At 39.4% G+C, this 19736-nt stretch overlaps 1 protein-coding gene across 2 annotated transcripts in view; it reads right to left on the minus strand.

Moving 5' to 3' along the window:
• The window catches only part of SLIT3 (slit guidance ligand 3), a 528498-nt gene that overhangs the window by 210234 nt on the left and 298528 nt on the right, over positions 1-19736 (minus strand). For both annotated transcript variants that reach the window (XM_074838539.1, XM_074838540.1), the window contains exon 6: positions 18631-18702. In XM_074838539.1, coding sequence (XP_074694640.1) covers positions 18631-18702 — 72 coding nt within the window. The remainder of the gene's footprint in view (positions 1-18630; positions 18703-19736) is intronic.

The raw sequence follows: 19736 nt of genomic DNA on the forward strand, positions 1-19736 counted from the left end.
AAAGGACACAGATTGGGTTCAGGCAGAGCAGAACGTGACAGCAAGCTTCCTTCTGCACGGAGGGTAGAGAACACATCCCTGTCTCCCAGGGCAATTCTTCATCTGGATGCGGAAAGGTCAGCCTCCACTGTCCGATTTGATGATTCAAAAATATTTTTAAGTTTCTTAAAATATTTCTGTTTAACAGACAAAGTATTATTCCAATCACACAGTATTTCTACTCACAAAATATCAGATGAGAGTGTCTCAGGTTTTGCCCCTAATAAGCAAAGGTTTCCCATAATTCATCAATAAATATATAACTCTCCTTCTAAGAATCCTAAATCAGTGCTGAATTAATGTACTCCTTAAACACAGATTTCCTGGATAACTCTAGCAGATAGCTATTGCACAGATGACTTACTAGCATACTATTTCATTGATATTTAAATGTTAACCATAATGAAGGAATAAAACATCTATGATAACAGCAATTATTTCAGAACAAAGAAGGCCAAACACTGCAAAGGGCACTAATTGACAGTGAACTGTCTGCATTACAGCCCGGTGGTAGCTGCAGGAATTTAACCCTGCTGCTCTGGCTGTGCAGAGCACGTGGCTCCCACACAGTAGGAACTCTCTGGCTTTTGAACAGGGACGTTTTCAGGTAGCGGCATGCTCTAGAGGCACTCTGCAGAGCTTTCTGTCATGCACATGAAGCCTTCCCAGCAATGATTTTTAGAAGTATGTGTCCTGACAGAGCTAAAAATGCCACTGTACTGTGTGCTTAACACGTGAAAGGAAAAAATAAATTCTGCTCCAGTCATCTGCTAGCTGCTCCAAGGCCTCATTTTGATCCAACTGAGATTCCAACCCATAGAAACAGATGCACAACCACCAGGAAGCTGTGAGAAACAGAAAACTTCCAGAATCTTCTGACTCCTCCAATATCATATGGGGAAACATGTATTCTGCTGGGATCTTATTTCTCCCAGCCTTATTTCTCCCACCCCTTCCAGAACCCAATATACCTTTGTCCCTTGAAAAAGCACTGTCCTCTCATTTAAGAAGTCCTCTCCCTGTAAACTATTCACATCCAAAACGCTGAATCAGGAAACTGAGGTTATAGACAATATTATTTATGCCAGCAAACTTCCCACCTTGGGCCGTGATCCTTGTCAGATCTTGCAAGCTAAGCAGAAGGGGACTGCAGCAGTCCTAAGGATCCTCCAAGGACTACTTGGAAGACGCATAACGTGGGATCAGCAATCTTTGAGGTGGTACATCCCCCACCGGTATGAACTGTCATAGTCTCATTGACTTCAATTTACAACCCCTGAGGAACTGCTCTACTAACTCACTCCTCTTGCCCGTTACCCAAACTGGTTAGAGGCACGCATGGAACTGCTTTCTTCCTTCTGAAGAATAAAGCTGATTTATAACCCCTACAAATCAGATTTTTTTAAATGCTCACTCTGCAACCCTGTCACGATTTGAAAACAATTATCTCCTTCCTCAAACTTTTTGTGCAAATTTAACTACATGCAGTTGCATTTCTGTTCTCTTCTGACTTCCTCCAAATTCATCTAGTTCCCCGACAGAGAGTTGTTAATTCCAGACTCAATGTAATTACATGAAAATCATTAACCTGTAGAATTGACTGTCATGTGTGTGGGTTTTAAAAATATTTATGCATTATTTTTCACTCCTTTCTTCACCCTCTTGAATAGGAATACCGGTGTTTAGGACTAGATGAGAGTCAGAAAAAAATTATACTCCCAATGCTAGAAGAAATCACACAATTTTTTGAAAGATACTTTGGGAAGAAAAGGAAAGGATTTAAATTTTGAATGCTACTAATAATACAAGTATTTTATTTTAAAACCTCAGGAACTCTAAGCATCCTTTCATGTTCCTTGGACTAATTCAGAGAGCAGAAATCCCAGGCCATTAGATCAATAGTCAAACACTCTCAATTCTATAAATTACAGAGTACACGGAGATTTTGTTTCTCTTACTTGAAGTTCAATTAATGATATAATTAAGAGCATATAATGAATACCAGAATGCCTGGTGACTTATTCAGCTGAAATAATAATACTTTCATTACAGTATATCTACCTGCTCTGTTCCAGTTAAATACTGGATAGGAACCAAAAGGATCTTCTGCCAATGGCATCAGAAAAAGTTATACAACATAACAAAATTATCTGAAATATTAACTGTTTAATTTCTTCAATTTGTACTTCAATAAGTACATTGTAAAATAGTAACTGTCTTAATATTTTCCAGTCACATTTCAAGCGGGAAAAGACGTAGGAGGGTTGGGTTTTTTGTTAAAGACATAACACTATTTGATGACAATACCACCTGCTATATTCCAGCTTAAAAAAAAAGCTATTTTATCATTGGCAAAAAGAAAAAACTACTATGAAAATGTCCATTTCTCTAAGTACAAGGCATTTTCATAATGTACATAGATTACTAGCTGTGCATCAGTATGATACCCACAGTGACGCTTCTTGTTTACAATCTGAATGGATTAAATGAAAGGGGAAGGGGAGAACATGTCATATGCTGAAGATGTCCTTTGTTTTTTTGACAGTAACAGAGGCTGATTTTCTTTCACATTCCATTTCTGCAGCTGATTAGCACAAACAGCTAATCAAATTGAGAAATTATATGGTAGATTAAATTTTTGATTAACACTTTTCCCCAAGCCTTAATAAGCATCTACCATAGTTACTAGAGGTCTGCTGCACTGGCCATTCAGGTTTTGATACACGCCAGGCTGCTTTTGTGTCACATTTGGCTGATCATGGGACTGCAGCATTTGCAAAATTTTCAGTCAGAAAGAAATATTCAGGCCCATTTACTGATAGGTAAATGGAGAAAGAGATCTGAAAAGGCACCAGCTCATTTATTATATTTCTGGTTTTGGATGCCTTTTATGTTTGGGGACTAGAGATTCTATACAGGCTTCTAACGTACACAATCGGTAGCAGAAATCCTGCAAATAACAGTCCTCATTTGGCAGCACATACTTCTGTGTGTCTATGCGCTTCACTCTAAGTCCAACAATGATGTTAATTTCCTTTTCCTGCTCAAAATTCTCTCAACACACTGTGGAAAGAACAAGGTGCTGAGTTACCCTACTCTGTTAAACCTGTATTTTGAAAGAGAGACTTTGAAACGGAGCAGCAAAGCGAATGGTAAAGCTGGTGGGGAACAGCCGTACCAGGCACTGCAGCACTGGTAGCACTAACAAGTCTAACATTTCCTTCTGTCTCCTTCAATTACACCACTGCTTTATCACAGTATGCTCGTTGGCCGTGTATGTAATCCGTGTGTTGTGTGTCCATAACACCATGTAATTGGGCCTAATGCAAGATTATTATCTATGTGCATGCAATGGATAGCTACAAATGGTGCATCTGCAGACTTGTGACGTTCCCAGGAGTGAATTACTGTCATACTCCCCGATTAGTGCTTCTCCCACAACTGCCAGGGCTTCCAGGCTTCCTATCCCCAGTGCAACTCTACATCCAGTAAATGAGACCAGAAAATTTATTAAGACTTAACCAAGGCATCTCCATAATTAAGCCTCTCATGTAAATAGTTTTCTTGATAATGTTATTTCTGTTCAGAAGTGGGGGAACTGATCCAAAAAAAAGACTGAGCACCTCACCCCAAGTTGCCAGTGGAGCTCAGAAGGGAACACAACAGTCCGGCGCTGGCACTGACAGAAAGGCAACTTCTCCAAGACCCCAGAGATTGTGGGAGGGAGTGGAGTGTTGTTAAATAAAAATATGTGAAAGAATCTTTTCAGTGTACGTGTAGACTGGAACTGCTGGATCCATGCAGGATTAGACATCTCCATCAGTATTTATGCACCAAGAAAAGAGAGGATCTTGGGGTCTGTCTGAAATACTAGAGGTGAAACACGAATTCATTAGCAGCAAAATTTAACACTAACAGTGACAGAACCTTAGACCCGTATGTTAGCAGCAGATTCCTATTACTCTTAAACCTCTCTCCAACTACATAAAAAGCCATTGCAAAGGGAAGATAAATTCTCTGTTCCCTGTATTCAACAAGGGTTAAGCAAAGTAGTAACAAGTTTAAATTCCAAAAAGGGGAATTTTGATTAGATATAGGGAAAATGTTTCTTACAATAAGAACAGGGAAAATACAGAAAACAGCCATTACAAGAGCCTGTAATAAAATACTAAACGAATCCCTGGCAGGAATGGCATGGGACTCGATGGTCCAGGTCTAGGGTGGGACAATAGATGACAGCTTCAGACCCCTTCCAGCCCTTATGTACTACCTAATGTAACTAACAGCAGGGGTAGGCATTTTACCAATTCCAAAAAGTGAATCTAAATCTATTTTTAGCAATAAAACCAAGACTTGAATTTTGTACACTGCCATAATTAATGTTTGTAATTAGCTTTGAGACTGTAGGGTAAAAGGAGCTATATTTTCAACAGCTGTAAAGAGCTATTTTTCACACAGGTCAGAAGGAATTTGCATTAAATTAAATATTTACTGCTTCTCATGGCCACTGATGAAAAAGCAAAATGGCTTTGGCACTCTATCCCTCAGCATTGAGCACAGTCCTCACCCTCGCCCTTCAAGACACCCAAGGTTCACTCGTTAAGCAAGGTCCAAAACTCAACTGGATCTCTTCAGAGTTTTGGTGAGTCCTGAGTGCCTCTTGTACTCAATCCTTTGATCTCCCCACAGACTGTTTAAGTTAAAGCCCACAACTACCATGTGGGCATATAATGAAAGCAACTGATGCTGCACTGATTAATCCATTACTCTCAACTGTTAGAAAACATAATGATCTCACAAGGGGCCTTATTCACTGACATACAGCAGTAGAGCTCTGATCTGACACCTCAAATTAGCAGCAAAAGCAATAACAGCTGGGGTTTTGTCTCAATATTTGTACCCAACTCTGAGTTGGCACTATACAAGCGCTATTTTTAAACACAATGTTAGCCCAGGCAAATAATCTAAATAGTCTCCAGGTGACATGTAAAATCCACTGAAATAAATAAAAATAACTAGTTGCCAATTTGTGGTTTCTGTTCTAGTATTAGTCTTTTGCCAATGTGTTCACAAATGTTCTCATTACAGCAACATGAGAGGCTCTAGCATTGTTAACTTGGGAAGTTGACTTCAGAAATATGACTAGTCTCAAGGATACAGAGGAAAGAAAATGTTCTTTTTAGAAATGTATTGAAAAATAAAATAAATAAGCTTAGCATGGAATTATGCACAAAACTGCCAGCAGTGTTTACTGCTACAATTGCCCGATTCTTCCCATTCTGTGGCTGATTTTAATTTGCATACAACTGCCAGATTTTAACTATTTAAGCTTATTATAAAGACCAGATGTCTATGGCAGATTTTTTTTTTCCCTTCAAGGAGTGAGATTACTTTCGAAAACATCAGGCTTTGGGGAAACTGGGTTATTGTAATAACAAATTCTTTTTTAAAAATGCCTGTTTTGTCACCCGGCAAGAACCAGGGTGATCACATTTGCCTATAGTGATAACTTCAGGGCATATTAACTTATGTCCTGTAGCTGCTGTATTAACTCTCCCTTGAGACTGGCTGTGCCTTGGCTGGAGTCTCTGGGACTAGTGAAGTCAGGAGCTGAAGTAAAGAGCAGAGAAGAGGGACAGACAGGACCCACAGCTAAGAAAATGGTTGGGCATACTATCTGGGTAAAGAGAGTGGGACTAGGAATCAGTGCAAACAGGTAAAAGAGGCCAGAAAAAAATTGTACAGGCCCGTACAATCAAAGATTGCATTGTCAGATGTATATAAGAGGGAGCAAAATTAAGGATTCTGGTGACTTATGTCTGGTAACTGATGCTGAAACCTTTCTAGTGTTATCTTTAGCCCTGCATTTATGTTGTATGTGCACATGCGCATCATTATGCCTGAATTATACCGACACATAAATAAATAAAATATGTTAAAACAAGATGAAGTAGAAAATAGAATAAAATAAAATAAAATAAAATAAAATAAAATAAAATAAAATAAAATAACTAAGACAAGAAAAGGTAAAATAAAATACAATAAAGGTTATAGAGAGCATGAGGGTACACAGTTCATTAGGTTGTGGACTTTGTTAGATGTTTAGTCAAGAATGTCATTCACATGGTCTTACGTGAAACATCTTACCACTTCCCCTTAAGGAAATCTCCTCCTTCTATATCCGGAAAGACATATCTATATTCCCACACAATCAAATCAGCTCTATTAGCTATACAAAATACAGGTACCAGTTGCATCCCCCAATCCTTTCTAATGCCTATGCCCAGTGAGACTTGAAAAAGCTTTTTAGAGAAATTTCAATCACCTTTTCAATATTTTACATGGCATTCTAATTTTAGTCAGAAAATACAAATTCAATCCAGTCTGAATGGAAATTTTAGTTATAAAAGCATTGGTGCAAAGACAAAAGAACACAGCCTGAAATTATTCTGCCACTGCTTTATTTTTAAGTATTCTCCAATGAGTTATTTTTCTAAACTCAAAAATGGTATAAGAAATACTGCCTTTACTTTTTTTTGAATCAAGAAATTTTCTCAAGTCTTCACCCAAAGGCTACACATTTTTCAGTACACTGTATTGGGAATGGCCGCTGTGGCCCTAACTCCCAATTACATCCATAATTTTCTGTAAGTATTTGGGCTGAGAGAAAGAAGGTATTTCTGCAAACACTGAATACATGTTTTACATCCTCAGGGTGGTTTTGATGTTTCTCTATGGTACTCAATTTCCAGGGCTGATATTATTGCCTAGAACCACTGGGAAGAAGTCCAATTATCATAATACCCAGACCAACGTCCACTGAAGTCAGTGCAAATCCTGTGGCTGATTTCAGCAGGGAGTGAATCTAGTCCTTACAATCTATTCCTTGAGGCACAGATTTTCACAGGAGCCACAGTGATGCAAAATATAATCATATTCAATTTCAACTCACCTAACTTGTTTTGTAGATTCATCTGAAAATCTTTTGTTCAATGAATTAATATAAATTAATAATAGAACTATACAACTTTAATATAAATCAGTTGTTAAATAGATACATTTTGGGGTTTTTTTGATATCTCTCTTACTAAATATGGCTCTTGGTGTTACCCAGCTGCATGCACGCCAGGTACTGTAGTTTATGGACTCTGTGCTACTCCTGTCAAAATCAATGGAAACTGGATGGGGTTCTCAATGCATACAGAGGTCTGAAAGCCTATCAGAGTGTATTTATGGAAAGGATGAAAAAGAATCAACACAACAGACTCAGATCACACAAACCTTAAGTTTGAGGCATCAGTACGTCAGCAAAATAAAAAGGTTTCTCAGGTTCCTGCCTGAACAGTTGTTTCTGTTTAGTCCTTTCTGAAGCTAAAGCAGTCTTATAAACATAAACCAATTCAGACTAACACAGTCCAACTCTATAATTTGAAAGGAGCAACAACTTTTGCCATTTGTTCAGGCTGAAGGCATTTATTTAATGATGGCGCTTTCATGGTAAAAGGTTTCAGCATTCAGTCAGCTGAGTGCTGCGGTTTTCTTACAGGACTCCACCAAAAGAAATTCTAAAGAAACTGATTAAATTTGGATCAGAGAGGAACAGTATCATTCTTTAAAACCATGTTTTAATTTGTCCCATCCTGAGTACACCGCAACCTTAATGCTATAACCTTGCAGTAAAAGCCTCTATTTTGATAGACTTCCCTACCATAATGAACATATCTTTTTCATACTTGTCGGTAACACACCCAGGAACAGAAAAGCCATTCCAAGTCACAGATAGAAATGAGTTGTCTGTTTTCAGAGCTAGAGAAAGCGACAAAAAATGGACTTCTGCATCCGCTGTAAGTGGCTACGTGACAATATTCCATCTCTTTGGGATGGTCGTTGTGCCAGCCTGTTGCCACTTCCTCAACTGCCGCAATGCGGCACTGCCTGCGGGACTGCGGACTCCTGCAAGTCCTATGCTGGCCACTAGACCACTGGAGGGACGAGCTGGCAGACCCTACGTACGCAGCAGGCAGCTCCTTGAGAAGTATAAATATAACAACAAACAGAAATGGCACTGGCAGCAGTTTAGCCTGAGTGGGTGTCAGTGCAAAGGGTTTTACAAAAGCCTTTTAGAAGGCAGGCAACAGGCATCCATGGAGTGTGGGCTGCCAGAACCCCTGGTTTCCACTTCCCTCCGACGGCAAACCTACCAGGTCCTGCAGGCAAAGTAATGCCCCTTATTCCTCTTGCCAGAACAGTCCCCCTGATTTCAGGAGCCCAGTGTTTCAGCTGCCCTTCGGCTCCCAAGGCCACTGGCACTCCCCCTGGGAGAGGGTAGCGGGAAGAGACCTTTCATAGCTCCAGCAACATGACAATGGGCATGGCGTGGCACGGAACCGCAAAGGAAGTTCTCAGCTTTTGATTGCACAGGAAGGAAAAGAAATCCTTTAAAGAGGGAACTTCACCTTTTCTGCCAAAAGCACCCCCCCCCCCAAAATGCAAGAGACGTAGACCGTATTTGTGGAACAATTTTATGTTCTAACAGTATGTGATGCCCCTACCTGCAATTCATACCTGCTGGAAATTAAGGCTAATATATAGGTTAATATAAATCCACATGAATGAAATAGGGAATGTGTGATATACACATTCGGTGAATTTAGACTTGCATGTATGAACAGTTGTTAAGGAAAAGTTACATTTATAGAGGAAACATGTTTCGAAAGAACGAGACAACGCATAGTTCCTAGACAAGGGCAATTACATGTTTCTTGGTGAAGCTGGAAAGGGATCTGCTTTCCATCAGGATTTTCTTTTAATAATACATTAGACAGCGCTTGTGTGCATCACACAAGAAAAAGGTCAATATGTTTAAAACCACCTATCTTTCCAATTTTTAAATTTCTCCCAAACACCACCTTCCCACGAGAAGCAGCAATACCTGCTTATATTCATGCATGCGTATGCAATACAGCTAAGAAACCATAACAATTTGAATAGCAAATACTCACAGTGTTTCATTTGCGTTCAATCCACAGAGTGAAAAAGTGCAAAATAAAATATACACATTAAAAAATTCGAAGCACTCATGATCTGTTCAGGAATATTCTACAAGCAGAAGAAGTAGCTAAATAAAAGGAGTCAATTGTTCTCCATACATGGCTGTTTCTCTGTAATATCTGCATATATACAAAATAAAATCTAACTGCCATTGTGGATGGTCTGTCCTAACTATTTCAGCCTAAGTATTAGCTGAAGTGCCTCACCTGATTTCTAACACCCTAACCGTGGACGGGAAGACGGGGTGTCTCACAGATAAAACGGACCCAACCCTTTTAAGACATCACTGGAATTGCCCAAGGAGCCAGTAAGAAGCTTGGGTGCTTGCGGAGTGGACTACCCCCCTCCTCAGAGCCCGCCCAGCCCGCAACCTCCTCTTGCACCAACGGGGTCTTCTCAGCGGCCTTCAAGCGTCGTCGCAGAGATGCTGCATTGCGGCAATTTATCGATCATAGTAGCCAAGTCCAAAGCTGAACGCCATGAACAAGATCTGCTTTCCCACCCTCCCTTCTCCCAACAAAGCACTTTTGGTGACAGACACAATCTAAGATTCTAATGGAAAAAGATGCAAAAGCAAATCTAAATTACCAATCCGGTAAACAAAGACCTTGTTCAGTATCCTATTCAGCTCCTACATCCTTTTATCACAGCCATCAACCTGTTTTCCACAATGTTCTCTTCTGTTTTACCCTCAAATAAATCCCAATCTCAGCCACAGTCTGCTACCTGCAAACCACAGATATCTCACACCACCTAGCACTGTGAAGACAAGAGGGATGTGTGCAATTTCTAAAAATTAATGGCACTACTGTTTGTTGTTTCCTTCAATGGCTTTATGTAGCCACCTCATTTGATGCTCTTTCAACTGACCAAGCTATTTTCTGAGGTATCTCTAAAATACTCAAGAGCAACATGGTATATCACAACAAAGGTTTCTGGATGACCTTACAGCATTTTAAAATTTGTTTCTAAGGATGTGCAGATGTCCTAAGCATGGCCATCCATCACTCGCACATACAAAACAATGCATTCAGATTATTCACCCCAGAGCAGAAATTCTGCTTCAAAAGTATTGAACCAGTTAACATGGAATTGGTTCATTTATGATAACTAAATTAACATAGAAACTGTCATTATTTGGCCTCAAATTACTTGAAAATTGTTTCATACTTCACCCTTAATGCAGCTCTTAAATTTTCTTTTTTCTTAAACACAGAACTGGATATGCTATGTAAAGATAGGCTAATTTTCACTAATGATATGCCTTTCTTTTTAAAGTTTTAAAAATTACTTTTCCTGATTTGACCATAACATACATGCTCTTTTTATCATATATACTAACACACATATGTACTTACATCATACGCATAACCTTGTGAACAGCAGGAAAAAAAGACACTGATTTTTAGATCAGAGGAAGCTTCTACCTATGCATTTTTTTCAGGTGCAGATGTAATTACCTACTTCACTTGCAAACTAACTATCTACATATTACTGTTTTGATTTCTAATTTACTATAGATACAATATTATTGTCCCAGATAAAAATATTAGATAATGCTAGTAAGTAATGCATAGAACCCTGATCCCAGCAGCTACAGTTTAAGGTTAAATTTCTGACACAATGCTTGAAGTGGTAGACCAATAATTCTGGTATGCAGAGCTCCCATCATGATTTTATCCTCTCTTTCGAGAGAAACAAGGCTTTTGAGTCCTCTCTTGTATAAAGATTGGCTACAGCGCAGAGCACTTGTCTGTGTTGTTCTACCAGCACAGCAAAGGGACAAAAGCAACCTCTGAAAAAGACAAACCATTTGCACCCCTAGAGGTCATAAACAATACCTTTACTTGCACACAGAAAAACAGAAGGTAACCGTTAGGTGTTTAGAAACATTTTTGTAAACTGTAAATTTTTTGCTATTGTGGTGACAGATCCCAGAGCAAGCAGGAGTTCCCGCATTCACCACCAGTTTTGGACCCCAAACAGTGTCACAGAAGGGCTGAGGACATGCTGGTATATTTGATTTCAATATCATGGAAGCCTGTGCCACACAGGCATGCAGCCTCCTGCCCCAGCCAGAGAGGATTCGTGCCGACAGGATTACATTCAGCTACCATAGTATCGTCATCCAGCTGCTTTGGGGAGTCATATAAACAATGAATTGCAAATTATGCCATAAAATGACTAATCATCTACCTTGAACTTGTTACTTTCTCTCAGAACTCTGTCATCACCTCAGCTTTATCTGCGAGAAGTTTTATTCCCATCACAGTCTTCAGCTCAGCTTTTGGTTAAGGTGTTGAGCCACACATCTGCATTAAATAGACAGTTGAGTGTCCTCTGGATTAAGTCGTTCACATTCATTTGACTTTCAACAGTCAAAATGCTTGTTCTACATCTTTTATATTACTGACGAAGAAACTATATTAGTCAAAGGGGAGGGAGGGCAAATCACAAGATGAGCAGAGCATGCAAATGAAACAATTAATATCATGGGAGAGAAGGTTTGCCAGAAATCTCTGTCTCCTGGAGTTTTGACTTTGGAGTCTCTCGGAGCAATGACTGCAGCACCAGTAAAGGGCTTCACTACACAAGCCATAAAACCGGGCTTCTTCAAAAAGCGTATTGGTCAGTGATTCATGAAACTAATAATTCTAACCTGGCACTGCTCTTATCTTGATAAGTTCTGCAGCCTGCACGGCTCCAGGCTATTCTTAAAGGGAAAAAAACCTCCAACCTAATGGGAGCAGGAAAGGAGAATGAGCACAGCATTCAACTACTACATATGCTCCAGGAGGGGAAAAATCCATCTTTTCTAAATATGTAATATAATTAGGCATCCGCACTGAGGATTGATAGAAATGTTCATCAATTTGCTGGGACATGCCTCGAATACTGCAGGATTAGCAAAAATCATTGATCAATGAATTTATGCAAATATATTCTCCCCATAAAGAGAGAGTTACATTACATCTGTAACAGGCATCAGTGATTTTCAGAGGCCCTCTCTTGCCCACTCTTATTTTATCTCAGCTGGTCTTTGATATAAAGCCTGTCACCACAGTGCCATCTGGATAGTGTTCCTTTCACTAAGCTGTACTTCCAACCTCAGATTTTGTAATATGTTATAGAACAGAGGTTATCTCAATTCCATTTCCATACCTTGAGCAATGACACCAGATCTCCCACTGACATACATCAGCAAATAAAACATTTCTTATCAAGCAACCATGTAAGCAACCCATCTTTCCTCAGTCAATTCTTTGTGCTAATTATGCATCTCTGTCACTAGGGTCCATTGGGGGTGCAGTACCTTTCTAAAAGTTCTCCAGAAAAAGGCATTTTTGTAGTTAATCTTATCTCCAACTGATTTATATAACAGAAGCCCTGTAATAACAGCAGCCAGGTTCTTCAGGAACATTTCTCCTTCCCTTAAAGACCTACAGCGATACAGGAGGCAGGGGGAATGGGAAGGGTATAAATTACAGCACAGTCTAGTAAGTAATGGAGTAAAGAAAAATGGAAATTATCATTTGTCCACTGATCCCTCTATACTCTGGGTGCACCATTTCTCAATTGCCAAACAGACTTTTGTTCTTCCCCTGGCATAACTTGATTGCCTGTGATACAAGTTCAATGTGGAAAACTCTTAGAAAAGCCACATTCCTCATTTTTCACCTAATTTCACCTAACTGGTAGATACTTCAATTACTCTCATACTGCCAATGGTTCCTCCCTTCAGTTTTATTTTTACGACACGCATTATGTACATGCTGACTGATGAAATAACTAAAGATTTGAAATTAATTTTATTAATTTGCATACATTTGAGCTGACATATACCCTGGGTTAAAAAAATAAAACACCACCAAAAATTCCAATCATTTTAATTTTACTATACTCAAGTATAACAGCTATGCACAACATTTTAAAAAGAAATCTCATTTTCATGATTGTATTTGGGTATTTTGGTATCAGTTATAGGAACACAATTTACAGAGTTCAAATTTGATCCTGATTGCCTCAACCGATCATAATTTCCAGCAAAATAGAGGAGGAAATCACATTTGTGTGGCATTTTCAGGCTTTCATTAAGCAGTGACATCTCATATATTTAGAATTATGTCATGACTTTCTCTCCCTGACTCTCCAGGTTGGGAAAGCAAATAAAAATCTTCTATCTAGTTAAGACATGCCCAGAATAGCATTTTGCAAATAAGTAAGACTGACTAGATAACTGAATGTTCAGCATACAATCCTAGAAACAATTAAATCCTGGCTGTAGCACAAAATAATGATTCATATTCAGAAAAGTTCTTAAAAGTTCGCTAGCACCAAAGGTAGTGCGTATTATAAGCACACTCATCCACAACATCTCTATCAGAAATTGCACAGACTACTACAATTTTTTATGAAACAGAATCCTTTATAACAGGAACGTATTGGGCTGAGAAAAGGAAAGCATGAATAACCCTTGTAAAATCCTTGCAATGACTGGATGTGTCGGACAACGTACAGAAGAACTGGGGGATGCAGACCGCAACTGGTCGGACAGATCGCGCCGTGTCCCGCTGAACACGACCCGGCGCCGAATCAGAGTTTGAAAGAAACCAGCGCGTGGCACTTGTAGCTGCGTGCTTTTCTGGGCGCTTGTCATGGAGCGGGAAGAAGAGTGAGGCACAAATATTTGGAGAGAAACAGTTATATATACAAACACTGATAGAACAATCTTAATTTCTAAGACTCCTATTATTTTAAGATTTCAGGGATGGAGAGGTGGTGCGTTTTCATTTACGTTTACATTTTACAATCTGAAAAAGTAACTTCTAAAATATCAAATTTTTAGGGCCCATTTAGAATTGAAGTTACAACTTAAAATTGCTGTGAATATTTGGTTGATTGTACTTGCACTTCTTCAGTATTACTTGTGAGTGAATTATCACAATTTTTCACACTAAAGCGCCCAGAGTTGAATGGCAGATTCCTGCATGTGTAGTTTGTTGCTACAGACTCAATGACAGAGTCAGTGCTCATTCATTTCAAAAAGCAGATGAAACTGAGGAAAGAGGATTTTCAGACTCAGAGATACTGTATGAAAGACCTACAACAATTAACATGACTAACAACAAACAAAACCCCAGATCATTCCACACTCCTCTGTACAGCAAGAACTCATCTGCCTTGTCTAATAGCTTACTATCCACAGACATCCTACGATTACCTCTTGGTATGATAAAATCTTCTAGGTCTGGGAATTTTTTTTTTACAGAAAATCTGCAATGAACAAAATGTGTTCAAGCTCCAATCCCTCTGGCTATCATTGTAAACTAGGAGAAAAAACAGCTTTTACAATATAAAACAAAGAAAACACTCCACCTAAATTGCCAACAGTGACTTGTAATTCATTCTGTCCTGCCCACATGGCACAACTGCCATGTCACCACACAGTTTTCAAGCTACCCCAGTGAGGCAAAACAATAATAAATAAATTAAAAGGGGTTTTCGCTAAATTGAGTTCTGTATCTTACTGAGAAATGGATCCTAAAACCACAAGTATTGTTCAGCACTTCCAGTCTAATGACAATAGCATATTCGTTCACTGAATAGTACTAGTTTATCCAGTTTGACTGAGCTTGTTGAACCACCTTGAAATTAATTCCTTTTACTTGTGTATCCTAAGAGGCTGAAGGTGAAATGCTGAGTTCTGAAAGAGTTTTATCTCCTATGCTTCATAATTTTGGACATTTGGAAATAAGGATATGGACTAATTTCTAATCTACAAAGGATATGAACATTGTAATGCCACACACCATAAGGAATACTGGACAATTATTTTGAAGAATTCTTTGGGGGGTTTTTTTGGTTTTCTTTTGTGAGGTTTTTTAATAATCTTTAAACATACTTTCAGCTACACTTATACATATTTCTCAATAATACTGTTATTGCCAGGTATTGCCACAGGGCATAACTAAAAATTAAGCAGAGCAGAAAACCTCCTCCTACTGAAAATGACACTTTAGTTAGTGAAAGTTTCACACCAATTTTCTCTGCATTTCTATTCCAACAGGTCATAAATTAGTTAATAAATTTTGCCACTCCTTTATAAATACATGCTCCCTTCACATTTTATTGCTGTTTCAGTTTCAGTGGTTGCACACACCTTACTGTGTCTTGGACTGCAAGAACAAACCCACTGAAATATGCTTTATTGTCTTACAAAAAGGGGGAAAGGAAGTATGTTAACAAGAAAAATCCCAACAGATTAAAAATAAAATCTTTATGGGAAGCCATACAGAAAATCTGACACAAAAAGGAACAAAACCAGCCCCAGTGCAAAACCACCAAGAAAGGATGTTTAAGTAAGCATGTCAGTTCTGCATGTAATTTCTCAGATGTTACTTTCACCTTGCTGCAGGGGGAAAGACAATCAACAGAAGGCACCACAGCACTTTATACTCAACATTTTTGCATCTTTTTAACCCAAAACTCCGCGTCACCAGTAGCACTTGGCACCTGCATTATGGTCTACACAGGTCAGGTCATAGGATCAGGGACACCCTTTAGGACATTTGAAACACAGAAGCTCATAAACAAAGAAGTGACCAAAAGACCATGCTTGTATCAGGAGCCGCGGTGAGTGCCTTGGTCTGATCCAAGCTCCAGGGGAAGATAGCAAGTCATTGCACCATGTCAAGTATGGAAACTAGTCACAAATTTCAGTCCTGTTTTCATCTCTGCCTCTGTGCTATTTGTTGGTACAAGAATGTATTCATAACACAGAAAAAGAAAATAAAAGTAGTAAATGAAAACAGCTTGTAGTGAGGCAGAAATAAGCAACATGGACCATGGAGTGCTCTTCATTCTGAAGGATAACTGCACAACTTCCTTCTCTTCCTACATCTACCAAATCATCAGGCTCCTTGCACTCATGTTTTTTGAGGAATTCAAGGTGAATGAGAAATCTACTTCTGCACTTCTAGATTTCAGTGATTGAAATCTAGAAACTAAAGTGCTTTTAAAGAAAGTGTTCCTATTTTTTTAGCAATGCTAAGCATTTTGTCTCTGCCCTGAGTTATCTACAGAATTTAGAATTTTGTAGACGTGCGGATGTGCAGAGAAAAGATGCAGAAATGTAAATGTTTGATATCAGAAAGGTCACAAGATTTCAGTAAGATGAAGAAGAAATACATTATCTAGTACCCTTGCAAACTCTTCAAACAGATAATTAGATAAATTTTTGCCAGAATCATTAAATACTTTCTACATATTGCATTACAGGTTAAAATATATCTCCATAAAATAAACAGTGAGTCTGAAAGGATGACATTTGATTTCACTTGTTAATATTCTCTGATCGTTCAAATCGCTTTAATTTTTTAACGTTTATGACTGTTTTACAACTGAAGATATGATGTTCTCTGGCGCATTAAGCAAATTTATTTTGATAGATTAAATGCTCAAACTTTCTTTGAAGAAAAACTTGAAAGAAAATTCAGACTAGGTTGGAAGTATAAAACGCACATTTTGTGACTGCAAGAAAAATACCTTTAGAAATAAATATGATCAATCTATTTTCTCATCTTTTAGAATTAAGATTGATTTTTCCTGTAGCAGTATGTCTGTACTGAAAATTAAAAATGCATTAAAGAACTGATTATGATGCATTTTATATATCCTCCTCTTCTCCCACCCACAAATAACTAGCATAGAACTAACCAATTAAAAGCAGAGAGGCAAATAAACTAATTCAACATTTACTACATCTTGGGGAGAAGGAATGCATTCCCAGCAACTTTTTCAGAGCCTGCAGAACTCAGTAATATCAGAAAAAAGGCTCCATTTATTGCCCAGGCTATTTTAGTGAAAGTTATAGCACAGTCTACTGTCAGTGAAGGACTGATTCACTCTCTGCGGATATGGAAGATCAGTCCATTAAAAAAAAAAAAAGAGTCAATTTTATAGGAGTTCATGATTTTTTCCTTTTCTTCCTTTCTTTCACCACACAGTAGACTTTTCAATCTGACAGACAAGTAGAACACGTTACTTTTCCTGAAAAGTGCTATTAATATAGAATTCAAACAATACTCTTGATAATGTAAGTTCCCAGATAAGAAACTCTGCAGATACCTGCTGTTAGCTCAACGTGAGCAATACACACTATCTGATCAGTATCAATATCCCAGCCCAGGAGAGCGAGGGCCCAAAGGTGTCTCAGCTGACCGTGGCAGACAAACACGCACTGCCACCACTCCAGGTCCCTAAGAAAGCTGAACTTGCTTCTGCTGAAACTGATGGCAAAACTCCTTTGAGCGTCAGTACAAGGTGGGTAGAGCCCTTGGGGAAGAACTCCCTGTATTATCACATGTGTATTCAAGACCACTGTCGTGCGTGGCACAGCGCTGTCTATAAAGCCAGTTGTTTTGCTTGTTCTCAGAAGCTAAAGGCCATGTCTTGAGTCTGCTGAACCTCCAGGTGCCAGGACTGTGTGAGGCAGGTGCTTATTTTAGCCATCTACCATTTGCTGTTTCATACTGTGTAATTTCAGGGCAAGCTTTTCAGCAGTCTGAGCAGGCCTTCCCTGCTGTATTTAAGCGTATACTGTTTCAGTGCTGGACCAGTATTAACTCCAGTTCAGATGCTGAGGGTTTGAATTTTGGAGGGGTCGTCCCCCTGCCACTCCCTCTCCATTTTGGCTTAGGACTGTGTGCTTTCACAAGTATTAACACTTTCAGCTTTTCAGTATTAACTTTCAGGTAACAGAGAAAGCTTTATATCAGTTCATATAGTCAAAACCTATTCCAGAAAAGGTCTCTAAGTGAACAAGAAGCTATTAGTAATAAGCAAATTACCTGCTCAGATACTGAGTTCTGGGTAATATTGGATTTTACATTACGATGACGGTGCTCTAAATCTAATGTGCATTTTCTCTGTTAGAGTCAGCTTTCACTGTCAAATCTTTTTTTTCTTTTTTTGGTCTGTGCTGCAGCTTTAACAGCCAATGTGTAAAGTTTGTGGTACATGAAGAGCACAACGTGGTGTTATTTCAGCCCTCAGAGAAGGATCCTCCCCAAAAGCCAATGACTGCACTGAACAAGCCTGCCAAACACCCGTCTCTCCTCCCTCTTACATAGCAAACACCTTTTAAACATCTTTTTGTCTAGGGCAATTGTCAGATATCTCATAATATTGTTCCCCACGAACCTGTTACCCATCCGCTACTCGACATTACGCAGACCTGGGCAGGTTTCTGGCTGCAGAGCATACATCGGACGCACTTTGAATACTGCTGAACCCCATCTGTTCCACGCAGCAGCAAGCACGGCAATATCCCTGCTCCTCAGGAGCGGCAGCAGAGAAGTCGTCTATTGTGGCTTAATTAGCAGTAACCCCAGCCTGGGGGAAGTGTGAGATTTCACTTTGCTACCTACACCACCGGTCTGAGGTGGGAAGGAAGGATATCAAGCCCCCCGATTTTCCCAGCACTGCAGCACGGGGAGAGCCACCCCCCCACCGCCCCAGCACAGCACCAAGTCAACTCACAGGATCTCCAGGTCGCGCAGGGCTCGGAAGGCTCCATCTTCGATGCAGCTGATCTGGTTGTTGTCCAGTTGCCTGCAGAAAGGAAGGGAGAGGATGAAGGCTGGCTGGTACGGGCAGAGCTGCCTCGGAGCGCCAGGTTGGGGGCTTCCCCGTCACCGAGGTGTCCCTCCACCCCCTCGCAGCGCCTGCTCGCCACCCGGCGCAGGGCTGCTCAGCTGCCACGCTGCTCTGGCTCTGCTCGCTGCTGTCTGACAGCGCTGCACGCTACCGCACACTGAAGCCTGTCAGGTCTCAGTAAATATTAATTGCGCCTTTTTTTTTTTTTTTTTTTTAAAGGCAGAAGGGAGTAATTTCATTACATTAGGGCATCCAATCCATTATGAGCTTTTACCGTCATGTCACTGAAACAATTTCATTAAGCTAAAGGCCTGTAAATCATTGGAGGTCACTATGCTGCCCTCCGTGACCTCCCAGAATGCCTTTTTTTCTTTTACTGGAAGTTGGAGTCCTCTGTCCTGACAGTACTAAATCTCCAGGCTTTATCTGCCCAAGAGCTGTGAGAGTGCATAGGGAATATACCAATTCCAAATTAGACTCAACTAATCTAATTTTATAGTCTTTTTATTATTCTAAGCACCAAATGTCTGTGGTGGTTCGATGCCTCTCTGCATTGTTACTGGTCCCATCTGGTAGCCCGTTCTATTGAAAGATTTCTGACTAAATACAGATTCTGTCTAACTGCATCAGGGAGAGCAATCCGGTGACAGAAAGCATTATACACACGTACACTTAAAACACTATTTTGCTTCAAAATGTGTAATTTAATATTTGAATGGTGGAGTTCTCTCATTTGTCTCCCTGCATACGCATGATTTAAACATATTTTACAATATATGTGGATACAGCAGTGCAGCTACATCTGTCTCTTCTGCTTAGAAAATTAAAGTTGTAAGTCGTAATTTAAAATTCAGTGATTACATTTTCTGACATCTGATCCCGTAAATTTTACACTTAGACAAATAAAATTATGTACCTACCCAAGTGTAAGTAAAATAGCTGCATTTCATAAAAAAAAACAGATGCAGGCTTGCGACTGTATTATATAC

Source organism: Strix aluco, chromosome 13 (assembly GCF_031877795.1).
Source record: "Strix aluco isolate bStrAlu1 chromosome 13, bStrAlu1.hap1, whole genome shotgun sequence".
NCBI lineage: Eukaryota > Metazoa > Chordata > Aves > Strigiformes > Strigidae > Strix > Strix aluco.